We start from the raw sequence: 18,131 nt of genomic DNA, 5'->3' as shown, positions 1-18,131 counted from the left end.
AGTGGAATGCTTAAGTGCTAGAGTCCTCAGAATAAGTCTGAGCTCATTGAGATGCTTGCCAAGCCAGGTTGGAGTAGCTGGGCAAGGTTCAGAGTGTGAGAGGCTGGCCAGAGTGTTTGTGCAAACATAAGCCAGGAGGCATACAGATCTGGGCAGAAGAGATGTAATTTCTGATGGGGCCCTGACAGCAGCACCTACAGGCAGGGGAGATGTCTGGCTGATGTGGCCCAGGATGTCCATTGTGGTCGGTAGGACTTTCTCACTGGTGAACAGTGAATAGGGATAGTTTTATTATTAGAGGTGGAATCTTTTTTTTTAATGTGCTAGTAGCAAAGATGGAATAGAGTGCTATGATATACTGTTTGATATAGGGAGGAGCATTATGTTTGTGTCTCTGCGAATTAATTAAAAAAACCCTTTTTTCCTTTTTTTAAAAATGTATTTACTTTTATTTATGTGCATTGGTATTTTGCCTCTCGGTAAGTCTGTGTGAGAATGTCAGATCTTGGAGTTACAAACAGTTGGTAGCTGCCATGTTGGTGCTGGGATTTGAACCCAGGTCCTTTGGGAAAGCAGTCAGTGCCTTTCACCACTGAACCATCTTTCCAGCCCCAAGAATTAATTTTTTATCAAGGACAGATACTTCACTAGAGGCAGCTAAGAATTAGGTTAAAGTTAAAGGCCAGCACTTGAACTCAGTTTCAGTTGTGAATTCTTTAAAGTACTGTGCGTTTATGGATGAAATTATTCAGTAATACATTCTGGAAAACTTCATGCCTTTGTTACTTGGCCTCTTGCCCAAATACAGTCTGTGTTACAAATTCCTAGAATACTACTTTTTCTGGTATATCAGAACATGTCTGGTTCTGCATATATCCTTAAGAAACACCAGAGTCAACATACTATATATGCTGTTCTTATGTCCCCTAACATTTTAGTTTCAGCTTCTTTCTGCATCAGTATATAGGCAGTGTTCTCAGAGAGGCATGATGGGTTTTCAGTTGTAAGTTGTTTGTGTACAGCCCTGGACATTGAGATCTGCTGCCATCTTTCCCAGAGTGCTGGCAGTGAGTCACCATCACTGTTTGTCGCTGTGTGTGTGCTGCTCTGGTTCTGCTCCCACTGGGCCCTCTTCTTTACCTAACTGGTCTAACTCCACTTTGCAGGTGGAGGCCTCTCCACAGTCCTGTAGGGCGGCCTCCCAGCTTTTCTTATAGTTTCCATTTTCTGGTAACTGTTTCTCCTTGTTTCTGATGGTTAGTATTCACTGTAACTCTTCACTGAATTCTGTTTGTTTCCCACTTAACCAGATGTGCTTTTCAGATCAGCCTGAAAAAACTTATGTGCTGTTCTCCTAAATGGACAGATAACTTTAGAAAGATTTAAGGAAATATCATTTTCTTTCTGTCCTTCCTTTTTATAATTTTACTTATTTTTACTTTATGTGTACGAGTATTTTGGCTTCATGAAGTGTATGGATCACATGCATGCTTGGTGTGTGTGGAGGCCAAAAGAGATGATCAGATTCCTTGAAACTGCAGGTACAGGCTGTTGTGAGCCGCATGTGGGTGTTGGGAACCAAACAGGAGTTCTCTGTAAGAGCAAGGGCTCTTAACTGCTGAGCCGTCTGTCCAGCACTTCACCCTCCTTTTCTCGTTGTTTGAGATAGGGTCTCACTGTATCCTACACTGGCCTGTCCTGTTGTTCACTATATAGCCTCGGGCTGGCCTCAAATTTATAGCAGCTGTCCTGCTTCAGCTCCACAAGTGCTGGGGTGACAGGCGTGAACCCCAACACCTGCCTCCATCTTTCAAGGACAATTCAAAATAACTGTTTGGATTGGAAGGAAATGTGAAAGAGAGATGGTGGAGATACTCTCATACAGTTTTATAGGATGCTTTTATATGGGACTATTAGGTTCTCTAAAGAAAATTGAGATATGTATTTCAAAGTAGATCCCTTAGAAATTCAGTTTTAAAAAAGCACTGGGGGAAGAAGGCTTTATATAACTTATAATAGACATAACATGAGAAAATGATGTTGAATCATAGAAAACTGTCTAACTTGTTAGTTTTTCAAGAAAATGTTATTCCATAATTGACATGTGTAGGTCTGTGTTTAGTAATGTTGGGTTTGTGAGAGGGGAGCCTGGTCTATTTGTTCAGAAGGTAAAGGAAACAGATAGGTTCATTCTTTAGTTAAGAGAAGGTTTTGTATTCCAATAGAATCAAATAATAGGTCCCTTTAATGAGAAAATTGCCCCCTTCTTTTCTAATTAGAACTAATAGTCTGAATGGGTACTTTTTTTTTTTTTCAATTTTATTTAATCTGGCTGAGTGTTAGGGAGTGGAAGTGAAGAGAACTGGGAGGTTGGGGGCTTTTCTTAAGAGTATGTTTGGTGGGTATAAGGATAAGGGTGGTAGCCATGGGAATAGAATAGAAAAGGCTCTGCCCTGGGAATGGTCCTCTGCAAAGAAAGTAGGGCTAGAAAGTGAATGCAGAGTTGTAGAAATGTTCCACTTGGAGCTGTAAGTAAAACTGTACATGACTGAAGGCTGTGGTTTGTTCAGTAACGTTTCCAATACAAAGGATTTAAGATAGATCCCCCAGTTATGTTTATTTATGTCTGTATGCCTAATCTTTTGATGTCTCTTCTTGAATGATGGCATGTGCTGCTTTCCCTCTCCCCTTGTCATTTAAGGAAGAACTTCAGATGTCACTTTCCAAACTGAGCAATGAATATGAAGTCATTAAAAGTACAGCTACAAGGGACATAGATTTGTTTTCTCAAGTACGTGACTTGAAACTTAATTTGGAGGTGAAGGAACAAGAACTGAATCAGAGTATTCATGAGAATGAAGTACTCACAGCTGAGTTAGAAGAACTGGACAGGCAGAACCAAGAGGCTACTAAGGTAACCCTGCATTAAATGTGATGAGGCAGGAGGCACATGCTCACTCCAGCCAGTTGAACTAACCTAGACAGGGATATAATTTTGTGGTTTAATATTTCAGTTTGCTTATGATCTAATCAAATTTAAATTTGCAGAACATATCTAAGTTGCAGCTATTCAACTCGCTGATATGTAAACAAGCAAGCATGGCTTTGCTTTGGTAAACTGTATACAGAGACAGGTAGCAGCTTATGGGCTACCATTTGTTGAAGCCTGCTGTGGTGTTTAAAGGTTAGAAACAACATATGTGATTAGCCTTTTTGATTTTAGATTCTTATTCCTAAAATGATAAACTTTTTGTAAATTATTTTGTGAGACATAGTGGGATAGAAAGGTTTTTTTGTTTTGTTTTGTTTGTTTTGGGTTTTCAAGACAGGGTTTCTCTGTGTAGCTTTATGCCTTTCCTGGATCTCTCTCTGTAGACCAGGCTGGCCTCGAACTCACCAAGATCTGCCTGCCTCTACCTCCCAAGTGCTGGGATTAAAGGTGTGTGCCACCACCACCCAGCCTAGAAAGTTATTTTTTAAGAAGGATTAGAAATATTCAGGAGCCGGGCGTGGTGGCGCACGCCTTTAATCCCAGCACTTGGGAGGCAGAGGCAGGCGGATCTCTGTGAGTTCGAGGCCAGCCTGGGCTACCAAGTGAGCTCCAGGAAAGGCGCAAAGCTACACAGAGAAACCCTGTCTCGAAAAAAAACCAAAAAAAAAAAAAACTAAAAAAAATAAAAAAAATAAATTATCTCACCGGGCGGTGGTGGCGCACGCCTTTAATCCCAGCACTGGGGAGGCAGAGCCAGGCGGATCTCCGTGAGTTCGAGGCCAGCCTGGGCTACCAAGTGAGCTCCAGGAAAGGCGCAAAGCTACGCAGAGAAACCCTGTCTCGAAAAACCAAAAAAAAAAAAAAAAAAAAAAAAAAAAAAAAAAAAAAAAAAGAAATATTCAGATTATTATTATATGATATATGAAATTTTATAAAATTTTCTTTAGATATTAACATGAGAAAATGTCACAAAGTTACTGTGCAAATTAATTTTTCTTTCAGCATGTGATTTTAATAAAAGATCAGCTATCAAAACAACAGAGTGAAGGAGATAATGTCATCAAGAAACTAAAAGAAGATCTAGATGATGGAAAACAGAGAATCCATCAACTGGAGGATGATAAAATGAACATTATCAAAGAGTTAGACATGCAGAAAGAAAAGCTAACTCACAGTGAACGGGCCCTAAGTGATTTACAGTTAGCCAAGCAGAAGCTTGAAGATAAAGTAGAAGACTTAGTAGATCAGCTAAGTAAATCAGAGAAAAATAATTTCAACATTCAGAAGGAGAACTGTGAACTGAGGGAACACATCAGACAAAATGAGGAGGAGCTGTCCACAGTCAGGAGTGAGCTGACTCGGTCCCAAAGCCAGGACTCTAATAGTGATTTGAAGGATGACTTCCTTAAAGAAAGGGAGACTGAAGTTAGAACCTTAAAGCAGAATCTTACAGAAGTAGAACAGCTCAACGAACATTTAAAGCAAGTCGCTTTTGATCTCAGGACAGAAAATGAAAAGTTGGTTGTAGCATGTGAGGATGTAAGAAATCAGTTGGAAGAATCTATTGCTGGTAACAACCAGGATTCTCTGGAAAGAACTGCCATGCTGGAAACTCTGAAATGTGAGAAGGCACAGCTAGAAGCAGAACTGTGTGGAGCCGAAAAGAGGCTGTTGGAAGAAGCAAAGAAATACAAGCAAACCATTGAGGAACTGTCGAGCGCACGCAGCCTGACGACCTCTGCCTTGCAGCTGGAACACGAACGCTTAGTTCAGCTCAGTCAGGAAAAAGACTCTGAGATAGCAGAGCTCAAAAAGAGTATTGAGCAGATGGATACTGATCATCAACAGACGAAGCAATCTTTGTTGTCTAGTTTAGAAGAGCAGAAACAATTGACACAACTTATAAATGAAAAGGAAATTTGTATTGTGAAACTTAAAGAAAAAAGTTCAGAACTGCAGGGGGAATTGGACAAATGTGCTCAGACCTTAAGAAAAAATGAGACTCTAAGGCAGACCATAGAGGAAAAGGATAGGAGTCTTGGAGCCATGAAAGAAGAGAACAATCACTTGCAAGAAGAGCTGGAGCGGATCAGGGAGCAGCAGAGTCGGGCTGTGCCCATGCCTGAGCCTAGAGCCCTTGACAGCACCACAGAGTTAGAAGCTGAGCTGTCTAGGCTGCACATAATCAAGGATCATCTGGAAGAAGAAATTAAACATCACCAGAAGATGATTGAAGATCAAAACCAGAATAAGTTGCAACTACTCCAGTCTCTACAGGAGCAAAAGAAAGAAATGGATGAGTTTAGAGACCAGCACGAACAAATGAATATCACACACACCCGGCTCTTTTTAGAAAAAGATGAGGAAATTAAGAACTTGCAAAAAACAATTGAACAAATAAAAGCCCAGTTGCATGAAGAAAGACAGGACATTCCAACAGAGAATTCTGATATTTTTCAAGAAACAAAAGTTCAGAGCCTTACTATAGAAAATGAAAGTGAAAAGCATGATTTATCCAAAGCTGAAACAGAAAGGTTAGTGAAGGGGCTAAAAGAACGGGAGCTGGAGATTAAGCTTCTGAATGAAAAGAATATCTCTTTAACTAAACAGATTGACCAGCTGTCCAAAGATGAGGTCGGCAAGCTCACTCAGATTATCCAGCAGAAAGACTTGGAGATACAAGCTCTTCACGCCAGGATTTCCTCGGCTTCCTGTTCTCAGGATGTTGTTTACCTTCAGCAGCAGCTACATGCCTATGCTATGGAAAGAGAGAAAGTAATGGTTGTCTTAAATGAGAAGACGAGGGAAAATAGCCAGCTAAAAACAGAATATCACAAGATGATAGATATTATTAGTGCCAAAGAAGCAGCCCTTATTAAGTTGCAAGATGAGAATAAAAAAATGTCCACTAGATTTGAAAGTAGTGGACAAGATATGTTTAAAGAAACTATTCAGAATTTATCACGGATCATTCGAGAAAAAGACATTGAAATAGATGCACTGAGTCAGAAGTGCCAGACTCTCCTGACAGTTTTGCAGACTTCTGGCACGGGTAGCGAGGTTGGAGGAGTTAATAGTAATCAGTTTGAGGAGCTCTTACAGGAACGTGATAAGCTAAAACAGCAGGTGAAGAAAATGGAGGAGTGGAAACAGCAGGTGATGACCACCGTCCAAAACATGCAGCACGAGTCAGCCCAGCTTCAGGAAGAACTTCATCAGCTTCAGGCACAAGTTTTGGTCGACAGTGATAACAATTCTAAACTACAAGTGGACTACACTGGCCTGATCCAAAGTTATGAGCGGAATGAAACCAAACTTAAGAATTTTGGGCAGGAATTGGCACAAGTTCAGCATAGCATAGGACAGCTTTGTAATACCAAGGACCTTCTTTTAGGAAAACTTGATATTATGTCACCCCAGCTCTCTCCTGGCTCATCGCTTACTGCTCAGTCAGCAGAGCCTCTTAAGGCAGGCCAGTCTGCTGGGCCACATGGGTCTTCTCAGCTGCTTCAACAAGAAGTGGATGATCTGAGACGGTCACTGCAGGAAAAAGATGCCACAATTAGAACGCTTCAGGAAAACAACCACAGACTGTCCGAGTCCATGGCTGCTTCCTCAGAGGTGGGAAGAAGAGAACATGAACAAACGGATTCAGAAATCAAGCAGCTGAAGGAGAAACAAGAGGTTTTACAAAACTTACTTAAGGAAAAAGACCTCTTAATCAAAGCCAAAAGTGACCAATTACATTCTTCAAATGAAAATTTCACTAACAAAGTGAATGAAAATGAGCTTTTGAGGCAGGCAGTGACAAACTTGAAGGAGAGAATATTGATTTTAGAAATGGACATTTCTAAATTAAAAGGGGAAAATGAAAAAATAGTAGAAACTTCCAGGGGGAAGGAAACAGAATACCAGGCGTTACAAGAGACCAACATGAAGTTTTCCATGATGTTACGAGAAAAAGAGTTTGAATGCCATTCGATGAGAGAGAAGGCGCTTGCTTTTGAACAGCTGTTGAAAGAAAAAGAACAGGTATGTTCTTGGCGGGGTATGCAGGAAAACATTGAGGGCAGAGGAGCCCTTTTAATGTGTTCATTACTTTATGGATGGTGTTTCCGAGGAAGATGAAACTTGCTCACGTAGGAATATTTATTTGGTGTTTTGGTTCGTGTACAGTTTCTTCACCCCCAAATTACTGGATATTTTAAATATTTTTAGTAGTAGATTAATTCTTCATAACCTCCTAAGTAAAAAACCAAGATTCAGTAGCAAGTACCATTTTCCTTTGTAGTAGAAGTGAGTCATAGAGCAGTACTTAAGGGATGATAGAGAGCAAACCCAGGACCTCTGCTATAGGGGCATTCTACTTTTTTTGCTGTCCTTGAACTCACAGAGATCCACCTGCCTCTACCTGCTGAGTGCCGGGGTTAAAGATGTGTGCCACCACCACCTGGCCTGGCAAGCATTCTACTTAGAAGCTATTTCCTCAGCTGATCAGAGGGAAGTTTTGAAGTCACTTTAATGACATTTTAGGCATATTTCAGTGGCTTCTAGAAATGGCCAACATTTTAGAAATTTCTGGATGAAAGGGAAGCATTAAGAGATGTATTTGACCGTGAGCTGCAGTAAGGGTACTTCTAGTATGTATATATTTGTGTATGTATGAGTGTATGAGAGGAACTGAAAAGTTTCAGAAACCCCAAATTATCCATGTAACATGTGATAAACTATTAGAAAAAAAAATATGCTGAATGAGCCATTCAATTGACTTTATATACTATTTATTTATTTGTTGCGTGTGTTGTGTGTGTGTGCTCCCGGCACAGTGGATGTGTGAAAGTCAGAGAATATCTTTAGAGGGTTGCTTCTTTTCTCCACTCTCGGATCAAATTCAAGTCATTAGGCTTAGCCACCTTTCCCTACTGAGCCATCTTGCTGGCCCTGAATTGGCTTTGATGGATCAATCCACAGTTTGAAACACGTTTGGAGTAGTTCCTTAGACAGAATGGGCTCTGCCAATACCCTAGTCCCGGCTCTGTCACTTCTAGAACCTGGGGTATGTTTTGATCAGACTGGTTTGTTTATTCACTCTTAAAATGGAGGGCCATAGCAGTTCAGTGTAAAGTGCCAGTAGCTTTTGATGTGTGCAGTGGCATACATGCTCACTCTAAGCTCCTTTAGTGAACTTGTTTTATGGCTATTTTATATGTTGGGTGTGGCAAGAACTAATGAAGATAGTCTGAAGTACTGTACTGTGTCTTTGGCATTACTGTTTTAGTATGAATTCTTCACTTTGGTAGTAGAAATTCGGAAAGGGCATGATAGACAGAACAATACAATATTCAACAACAGTTTATTTTTTTCTTCTTTTGGCAGTGCTGGGGATTGAACCTAGGGCCTCATGCTTACTAGGGAGGCACTGTGCCACTGAGTTATATCCCCAGTCCAGTATCTGTTTGAACATGTATCTGCTGCTAGACACAGGATTAAAAATGTTAAGTTCTCCAGTAAGAGTCCTGGATTATCTGATTTAAAAGGTATACTGTTTGGCCAGGCATGGCAGTCCATGTAATCCTAGCACTTGAGAGATGGAGGCAGGAGGATCAGGAGTCAGCCTTGACTACTTTATGAAGCTAGCCTAGGTCTTTCAGAGATCTCAGCTTGAATGGTATTGGCCTGTACCAGTCTAATTGGTTTAAAAGATCTTGGAGCATGGACCTTCCCACTGTTCTCGGACTGACAATGGGTATAGTATTTTATGGTTCTAAGAGCATAACTGGGAGGTGGACAGTGAAATATCTTGTTACACTGAATGTGCCTTTTTATGCAGTTTTGGCATTGGTGCCATTTTCTTCTATTATATTGACATCTATGGATCTAAATTATGCAGATTTTATTGAAGATCTACCTTGTCTGAGTGAGAGTTTCTATTGTTGTGAAGAGACACCACGACCATGGTGACTCTTCTAAAGGAAAACATGTGAGGTGGTGGCTTACAGTTTCAGTTACAGTTTAGTCCATTATCATCATGGCAGGGACCATGGCAGCTGGGAGTATGGTGGTGTGCAGGCAGACATGGTGCTGGACAATTCTACATCTTGATCCAAAGGCAACAAGAAGTGAACCTGACATACTGGACATGGCTTGAGCATATATGAGACCTCAAGGCCTGCCTCCACAGTGACATACTTCTTCCAACAAGACCACGCCTACTCCAGCAAGGCCATGCCTCCTAATAGTTCCACTCCCTTTGGGGGCCATTTTCTTTCAAACCACCACATACCTTAAGTATTCTATTATTTGAATGTATTTAGTATAATCTAAATATTTTTCTAATGATTTTCCTTATGTAATTTAAGGATACCTTTGTTTAACCTATACAGGTTGAGCAGCTATAATATAGAATCAGAAATGGTCCAAAATCCAAGACTTTTTGATTACCAACCTGATGGTGTGCCATCTCACAGAGCTTATATGCCCCCCTCTTCCGAGTTGTTCCCTGAACCTTAGGTGTGGAGGCTCTGTTGTAGATTTGACCAGTTGTAAATTTATGTAACTGTCTCTGTCCATTGCAAAAATAAGCTTCTTTGTGGGGTGAAATTGACAAATATCTGTGGGTCTAAGCATCCGTTTTTAGAATGGAGTTAGAAATTGCACTGGTTTAGTAAGTGGGAGTAGTAGGTCCTCCTCTAGGGTCACAGGGAGTTGGCTAGCTTTACACTACTGGGAGTGAATCCCACCTTGCATAGCAGGCCGTAAGTCCTGTCAGACAGCACCATTGGTGATAGCTTAGCAGGCTGGTCCCTGTTGTCCATAGGCTTTGCAGATGGCTAGGAATATTAGTTGCTTTAAACCTTAAGCTTCTTGCATTCACCTTAGGATATTTTGAGAGCCTGGTGCTCAAGGAAGAGGCTTCTAGGTCAGTTCCAGTTCAGTTCCTCCAAGTCCTGTGTCCAAAGTGTGTAGTATCTTCAGCAATAGGGTTTACCTTCAAGTTCTGGGAGGTAACCAAGGGCAGTGTCAGTATTGTTTGGGGGGTTTCCTGGACCCTCTTGACCAACAATTCAAAGGGAGCTGTCTAATGCCTAGCTCTGGGATTTTTTGTAGGGTAGGTGTGGCTCTTGCAGAGGACATTGTCATTCCAAGTGGTATGACTTCATATAAACTATATGTATGTATATACAAATACATTCATATATGCATTTTTAAAGTAAAGATGAAACAATATTTTCCTATGGCTTTTTCAAATGCATTTAGTATTACTTATCCTTCCTTCTTCTCTCCTCCTCTGTTATCCTGCCAAGTTAAGTCTCCCCTGAATTTTTCCATTTTCTCCTTCATATCACCTGTGTCCTACTATCTTAAAATGTTTCTTTCATTTTTCTGTATTTTGTTTTTTAAGTACTAGTGATTGAACCTGTGGCCTCCTCACATATGCAGGGCAAGTGTTCAACTACTAAACTAGATTCCCAGACCCCTTGAAAACGTGTGTGTGTGTGTGTGTGGGGGGGTTCTTGAGATAAGAGTCTTGTTATGTAATTCTGAACTTACTATGTAGTTCAGGATGGCTTTGAACTCAGAGATACACTGGCTTCTGATGGAATTAAAGGCATGTACCGCCATGCTGGCTCCCTTAAAGATATTTCCTTTTTTTCTTTTTGGTTTTTTTTTTTTCGAGACAAGGTTTCTCTGTGTAGTTTTGGTGCTTGTTCTAGCTCTCGCTCTGTAGACCAAGCTGGCCTTGAACTCACAGAGATCCGCCTGGCTCTGCCTCCCGAGTGCTGGGACTCCCGAGTGCTGGGACTCCCGAGTGCTGGGATTAAAGGTGTGCACCCAGCTTCCTTTAAGACATTTCTTTCTTTCTTTTTTTTTTTTTTTAAAGATTTATTTATTTATTTATTTATTTATTTATTTATTTATTTATTTATTTATTTATTTATTTATTTATTTATTTATTTATTATCTATACAGAAGAGGGTGCCAGATCTCATTACAGATGGTTGTGAGCCACCATGGGGTGCTGGGAATTGAACTCAGGACCTCTGGAAGAGCAGTCGGTGCTCTTAACCTCTGAGCCATCTCTCCAGCCCCCTTTAAGACATTTCTAATGAATATTTCCTTTAGCACAGCTTTGGGTTTATAGACAAGTTGTAGAGATTGTGAAGAGAATTTTCATCTACCTTGCATGCACTTTCTCTTACTGTTACTATCTTGCATATTTCAGTGGTTGTTACAGCTAAAGAACTAGCATTGCAGCAGTGCAGGTCCATGCTTACTGGAATCCTTCCGTCTCACCACATGTCCTGCTGTTGTTGCAGGGGCTATGTAGGACACCACATTATACTTAGATGTCACAGCCTTATTTATATATTATGTATACAGTGTTCTGCCTGCATGTCTACCTGTAGGCCAGAAGAGGGCACCAGATCTCATTATGGATGGTTGTGAACCACCATGTGGTTGCTGGGAAATGAACTCAGGACCTCTGGAAGAGCAGCCAGTGCCCTAAACTGCTGAGCTATCCTAGATGTCACATCTTAAGCTCCTTCAGATTGTTTCTTTTTTGGATTTTGAATGTTGTTGGATTTTGTTGACGTTGTTATTGACTGTATTTTAAAAATATTTAATGAAGAAAATGTCATTTTGAAAATATATTATTCTTTAAAGCTAAAGTTATTTCTTTCCAAAAGGGCAAGGCTGGGGAGTTAAATCAACTTTTAAATGCAGTTAAATCAATGCAGGAGAAGACAGTTACATTTCAACAGGAGAGAGACCAAGTTATGCTGGCCCTGAAACAGAAGCAAATGGAAAACACTGCACTTCAGAATGAGGTATACATTTATTGTAATGGACCGTGATGCAGGCTGTAGGTTTTTTTAACCATTAACTAAGGCAAATAAAATTATCTTGTGGTTTTTCTCTTCCTTTTATGTGCTGTGGTAGGGCATATTATTTGATTTTTTGAAATGTTAACTGTGATATGTACCTTATGTATAAGAAAATTGCCAGGCAGTGGTGACACTTGCCTTTAATCCCAGCACTAGGGAGACAGAGGCAGGCAGATTTCAGTGAGTAAAAGGCTAGCCTGGTATACAAAGTGAGTTCCAGGACAGCCAGGACTATTGCACAGAGAAACCCTGTCTCTAAAAACAAACAAACAAACAAACAAAAACCAAAAAAAAAAAAAGAAAAGAAAAGTGAAGAAAATTACCTCATAAAATGTGAAAAAACATGACATTTACTAAAAAGGTACTCTGCCAAAAGACCAGTACTTCTGTATGATTCCATTTCTGTTATAACCATGCAAATGAGACCTTGCAAATGTTAAGCTTCCATTTGAATCTTTTTTTTTTTTTTTTTTTGGTTTTTCGAGACAGGGTTTCTCTGTATAGCTTTGCGCCTTTCCTGGAACTCACTTGGTAGCCCAGGCTGGCCTCGAACTCACAGAGATCCGCCTGCCTCTGCCTCCCGAGTGCTGGGATTAAAGGCGTGCGCCACCACTGCCCGGCCCATTTGAATCTTTTTTAACATAATTTGGGGAGAAGTTTTCCTGCTATAAACACACTTTACAGTGTGAGGCATTAGTATATTAATATATTGTTATATATAATACATAATTAATTTACTTGTTATAACTAAGTAAAACATGTTATGTTTATGTTATTTCTTTAGATGTCACAGCCTTATTTATGTATAATTAAAAAATAAATAAAAATAATTATTTAAAATAAATGCTATAATTAACAATTATAACAACATTGGTAGTTATGTATAATTTATATTAACATATTAGTACATTTCCATGATATGGAATAATTTCATTACATAAGTTTTCTGTAGGAATGAGCATTGCATAAAGGAAAAGTAAAGAAGGTCCTCTCCCTAGGTTCAGCACTTACGTGACAAAGAGTCGCGGTTAAACCAGGAGCTACAGAGACTGCGCGACCACCTCTTAGAGTCAGAAGATTCTCACACCCGGGAAGCTTTGGCTGCAGAAGATAGAGAGGCCAAACTGAGGAAGAAAGTCACAGTGTTGGAAGAAAAGCTAGTTTCATCCTCTAATGCCATGGAAAATGCAAGGTAATTTTTTCTTTTTTCTTTTTGCATGAACTTTAACTGGTCACTTGTTGAGCATCATGCTCAGTAAACGTTTCGCTTATATTCAAGTTCATTAAGTCATTGTCTCCATTTTTACAGTTGAAATATCTTAGGGTAAAGTGGTGTAAAACCTTGATCAAGACAGGCACATGGTGTGGGTCTCATGATGATTTAGCACTCAGACTTTCTGCTATTCAGTCCCCCCTGCCCCCCCACACTTAATGTCACTTGTCGTTTTAGGGGACTAGTCTTGAGAATCTGGCAGGTTGTATTGGCTCTGTCTAGTTCCCGAAGAGCTAATTTAATTCATGTGGTATGACTTTTCAGCAGATAATTGAAGGTTGACAGCAGGTGGATGTTAGAAATGAAAAGTATACAGGAAGGGGCACGCTGGAGAATGGATCAGCTTGAGGAACCAACCCGTGGCTTTTTAAAAGTTTTCAGTGACTAGGTTCCTTCTTAAATATTTCAAATTTTCATTCTCAGTAGAAAGATTTTATTCTTAGTACTTGGTTTTGTTTTTGAGACAGAGTCTCACTAACTCACACTGACCTCAATTTTGAAATCCTGCTGCCTCTGTTTCCCAAGTGCTAGGATTACTGGTGTACATAAATGCACCCTATAAGAATATTACATTTTAGAAAAATCATACAAGCTAAAAAGACATAAAGTGAAGCTCTATTCACCCAAAATCATCCTTTGCACCATTTTATGCCTTTATATTTGTACATATATATTCTGTCTTTTAAGAGCAAAAATGACATCATATTATTGCTACTGTTTATGACCTTTTTTTAGCACTCGGTAATATGTCATTATATAGTAAGCTATATATTTCTACAGCAACATTTTATGACTACGTAGTACACCAGTAATATATTTACTGGACACTTGGAGGTTTGGGGTTTTTGGTTTTTTTTTTTAATTTATGTGTCCCATGTGCACATAATGTGCACATAACTGTAAGTACCTGCAGAAGCCCCAAGAGGGCATTGTTTCCCACTGGAATTTGAGTTAATTTGAGCTATCTGATAGGGCTGCTAGGAATCAAACTTGGGTCTTCTGGGAGAGCTGGAAACCTTTTCTCTAGCTCTAGAGTGTTTTAACTTTTAAGTATAACTAAGAATATTGCCATGAAAACTGAAAATGTACTTCTGTATTGATGTCAGAATATTTCCTAAGTGTATATATTGAGAAATGGAACTTCTAGGTCAAAGGGGCATTTTAAAACTTTTGCAATTGTACTGTTAATGAACTTTTAGGAAAATTATGTCTATTTATATTTCTAAATGCTATATTACATTTTTCCCTCTTTACTGTGTATGGTGCTGGGGGGTGATATGAGGAGACAGTAGATAGTTCTGTCTTCAAAGAGGTTATAAATAGAGACAGCACTGAAAGTGAGTCCTTTCCCTACGTACATGACATGTTATTGTGCTTTCTGGTTTAGATGGAAAAACTTGTTTCATGTGGAAATTAAAATGATGAGTGGTCATTTGCACATGTGTGTTATTACATTGGCAGAAATGCCCAAACACCCTCAGGCTGTAACAGTACATGCCAAAACCCTTCTTTAGAGGCCCTCATTTTCTCTAACACTTTCAGTCTCCATCCATTTTATTTACCCTTTCCTGTAACTTCCGAGCTAAGCATCCTCAAAGTAGAACTCTGGCCTTATCTGAGCAATCTGTATCACTCAGCTCACCAGTACTGTTTTCCTATTTCTTTCCCCCCCTACTTTTTCTTTTCATGTTCACTAATGGATGGACCTAACTCTGTCAAGAGTTTTTCTGTGACTCTCATATATTTTTCAAATTCTGTTTTCTTCACAAAGGGTTATTATCTAGTACCCCATCCCTCATTTCTAAACCCAAACCCTGAGGTAATGTCTTTTTCTGAACCAGTATGGAGCTTTGAATCTTTGATGGCTCTTATGTTTACATTTAGTATATAGCTAATTGTTGCACGTCTTTACCTCTCTCTATCAAAGAAAGTGTGAGTTCCCCTGTGGCTAAAAATGATGCTGTTCATCTGTCTTCCCACAACATATATTAAACGTAGACTAATAGACAGTAAATATTTGTCATGTGAGTAAATCCAATCTGTAGGCCACATTGTGGTATTTTGATCCTTACCAAAGTAACACCTGTTGTCTGTTAGCTTTCTGAGTAATTGAAAAGCTCATTTGTCCTTACAATCATCCTTTGATTTATTTGCTAACCAGTCAAGTTCAATGAATAAAAGCCCGGGACATTTGGGGACAGTTTAGATCTTAGTTTACGTATGTTTCCACAAGAGGGTGCTGTTGGGTAGAATGTCTTCCAAGTGAGTTGCTTTTAATTGGCTTTTAGTTAATCTTAAGTAAGGGTTTAACTGAATATGAAATACTAATGAAAACATTGTGGTATTCTAAAAATAATCATCATTCATCAAAGATACGCTCTAGAGATAATATATAAGCCAGACCAAGTGTGGTAATGCATGCCTTTAGTCCCTTTAATGCCTTTAAGCACTTTGGAGGCAGGTGGATCTTTAAGAGTTTGAGGCCAGCCTGGTCTACTTAGTGAGTTACAGACTAGCCAAGGGATACATGGTGAGACCATGTCTCAAAAAATACATATATTCATAAACAAATAAATAAGTAAATAAATAAAAGATTCAGTCAGGATAGGTGCTATGATGTTAGTATTGCCATTGTGGCAGGATCTATAATCTAGCAGACAAGCCCCTGGCCATGCCTGTGGATTGTGATCCAGAGAGGCTGATTGAGCTGGGAAGACCCATCTCAGCTGTGGACAGCATCTTCCTATGATCCAAGGGCCTGGATGGGATAGAAAGGAGAAAGCAAGCTAAACACAATCATGCCTTGCTGTCTGCTTATTGACTGTGGATACAGTATGATCAGCAGCTTATACAAACTTGCCACTGTGACTTCTCTGCTGTGATGGACTGTACCTGCCCACAGACTGAGCCAATAAGTTCTCTTAAATTGCTTCTTGTCATGTACTTGGTCACAGTAATGGGAAAAGCAACAAACACAGTTGCTGTATAAGTCTCTTAGGGATCTCTGGGTTCATAGTTGGAGAAATGATAGGGCTTCTGTATGTGTTTGTAACATAGACAGAAAGTTAATAGAAGAAGATAAGCAATCAGAACACCTTGTCAGAGGGATGGCCATTGGAAAGTTATGAGTTCACCATGATTCCATGTGTGAGATGCAGAAAGGTGTCATCAGAGTCCATTCCTTATTAGAGCTAAAGCTGACAAAATGACCTTGAAGATTTGAATTTATGATACATTATGCTATGGAATTTAAGTATGAAAACTTGAAAGTTGCATGCTACTTGTAAACCTTTTTTGAGGGGTGGGCATAGTTTCTTATTTAGCCTAATTTTTTTTTTTAAGATTTATTTATTATGCTTACAGTGTCTGCTTGCATGTATCCCTGCAGGCTGGAAGAGGGCATCAGATATCATTATAGACGGTTGTGAACCACCATGTTGTTGCTGGGAATTGAACTCAGGACCTCTGGAAGAACAGTCAGTGCTCTTAACCTCTGAGCCAGTTCTCTAGCCCCTTAGCCTAATCTTAATTCTTAATCTTTAAAAGGGCCATCATTTGTTGAGAGTCACTTTCACAGGATGAAACAGATAACAGAAACAGATCAAAGAACTCTTGAGTGCTTTTTGTTTGTTTGTGGCTTAACTAGAATTTAATACTCTACATGTAGGGAAAGTCAAATCAGAGAAGTATGGAATCTTAGTTTGTAAAACTAGACAGAGCTCTGGAGATGGATGGATTGACAGATGATGGGTGGTGGATGGTGACAGTGCTTATTCAGCAATGTGAATGGACTTAATGACTCCACACTGTGCACTTGATAGTGAATACTCGGTGAATGGTTTTACCAGTAAAAAATGCAGAGAAGCTTTTTGTGTGTCTTGCTACATACTCACTAAATACCTTGCAATATAACCGGAATTTAATATATTAAAATGTAGGGAAAGCATTTTTTGTTAAATTACTTAAGTAGATGAAGCAATTTGCCTTTATTCTTTTATTTGAAGTCATCAAGCCAGTGTGCAAGTAGAATCTTTGCAAGAACAATTGAATGTGATCTCCAAGCAGAGGGATGAGACTGCCCTGCAACTTTCTGTCTCTCAGGAACAAGTAAAGCAGTATGCTCTGTCACTATCCAACCTGCAGATGGTTCTCGAACATTTCCAACAAGGTGCGTTATTTACCTGGCTGATGTCTTAGTGAAGAAAAATTGTAGTTATGGTAATTTTGCCTTATTTGAATATGAAGGTAGGTATAGGAAATCCCTAAATGGTTACTGACTTGTTAAGAGAAAGGTAAGTCTCCACCAACAAGTAAATTCACACTCCTTTTATGATTAAAATTATTGTGATTTTTTTTAAAGTTTTAGTATATAACTAATTAAGATGAATGTGGAGTATAACTCTTTTGTGGTTTTTTTATTTATTTATTTATTTTTGCTTTTGGTTTTTGGTTTTTTGAGACAGTGTTTCTCTGTGTAGCTCTGGCTGTCCTGGAACTCACTCAGTAGACCAGGCTGGCCTCTAACTCAGAGAGATCTGCCTGCCTCTACCTCCTGAATGCTAGGATTAAATGCATGCACCACCGCCATCTGGCTTTTTTTTTTTTTAAACTATTTTATTTATTTATTTTATGTGTGTTGGTATTTTGCCTGGACATTTGTCTGTGTGAGGGTATTGGAGTTACAGACAGTTGTGAGCTATTATGTGGGTGCTGGGAATTGAACCTGTGTCCTCTGGGAAAGCAAACAGTGCACTTAACTGCTGAGCCAGAAGTTGAGTTAGAAAGATAAAGAAAATGAAGAAGGAGAATCAAGTGATAAAGGAGGGCTTCTCACATCGTTGGTGAGAAGACTCGGTGACTAGGTGCTTGCTGCTAAGCATGATGACCAGAGTTTGATTCTCCAGGACCCACATGCTGGAAGGAGAGAACTCATTCTTGCAAATTCTCCTCTGACATGCACACTATGGCCTGAGTACAC

The 18,131-nt window shown here is 39.5% G+C and overlaps 1 protein-coding gene across 7 annotated transcripts in view; it reads left to right on the top strand.

Moving 5' to 3' along the window:
- Trip11 (thyroid hormone receptor interactor 11) overlaps window positions 1-18,131 on the top strand; it is a 79,672-nt gene that overhangs the window by 24,682 nt on the left and 36,859 nt on the right. For 6 of the 7 annotated variants that reach the window (XM_006990881.4, XM_016009149.3, XM_016009147.3 and 3 more), the window contains 5 exons: window positions 2,702-2,914; window positions 3,995-7,024; window positions 11,683-11,823; window positions 12,879-13,072; window positions 17,158-17,321. In XM_006990881.4, the coding sequence (XP_006990943.1) occupies window positions 2,702-2,914; window positions 3,995-7,024; window positions 11,683-11,823; window positions 12,879-13,072; window positions 17,158-17,321 (3,742 nt within the window). The remainder of the gene's footprint in view (window positions 1-2,701; window positions 2,915-3,994; window positions 7,025-11,682; window positions 11,824-12,878; window positions 13,073-17,157; window positions 17,322-18,131) is intronic. The other variant, XM_016009148.3, reaches the window with a different exon arrangement.

The sequence above is a fragment of the Peromyscus maniculatus genome, chromosome 14 (genome assembly GCF_049852395.1).
Source record: "Peromyscus maniculatus bairdii isolate BWxNUB_F1_BW_parent chromosome 14, HU_Pman_BW_mat_3.1, whole genome shotgun sequence".
In the NCBI taxonomy this organism is placed as follows: domain Eukaryota; kingdom Metazoa; phylum Chordata; class Mammalia; order Rodentia; family Cricetidae; genus Peromyscus; species Peromyscus maniculatus.
This window is presented reverse-complemented; position numbering and strand designations above follow the sequence as displayed.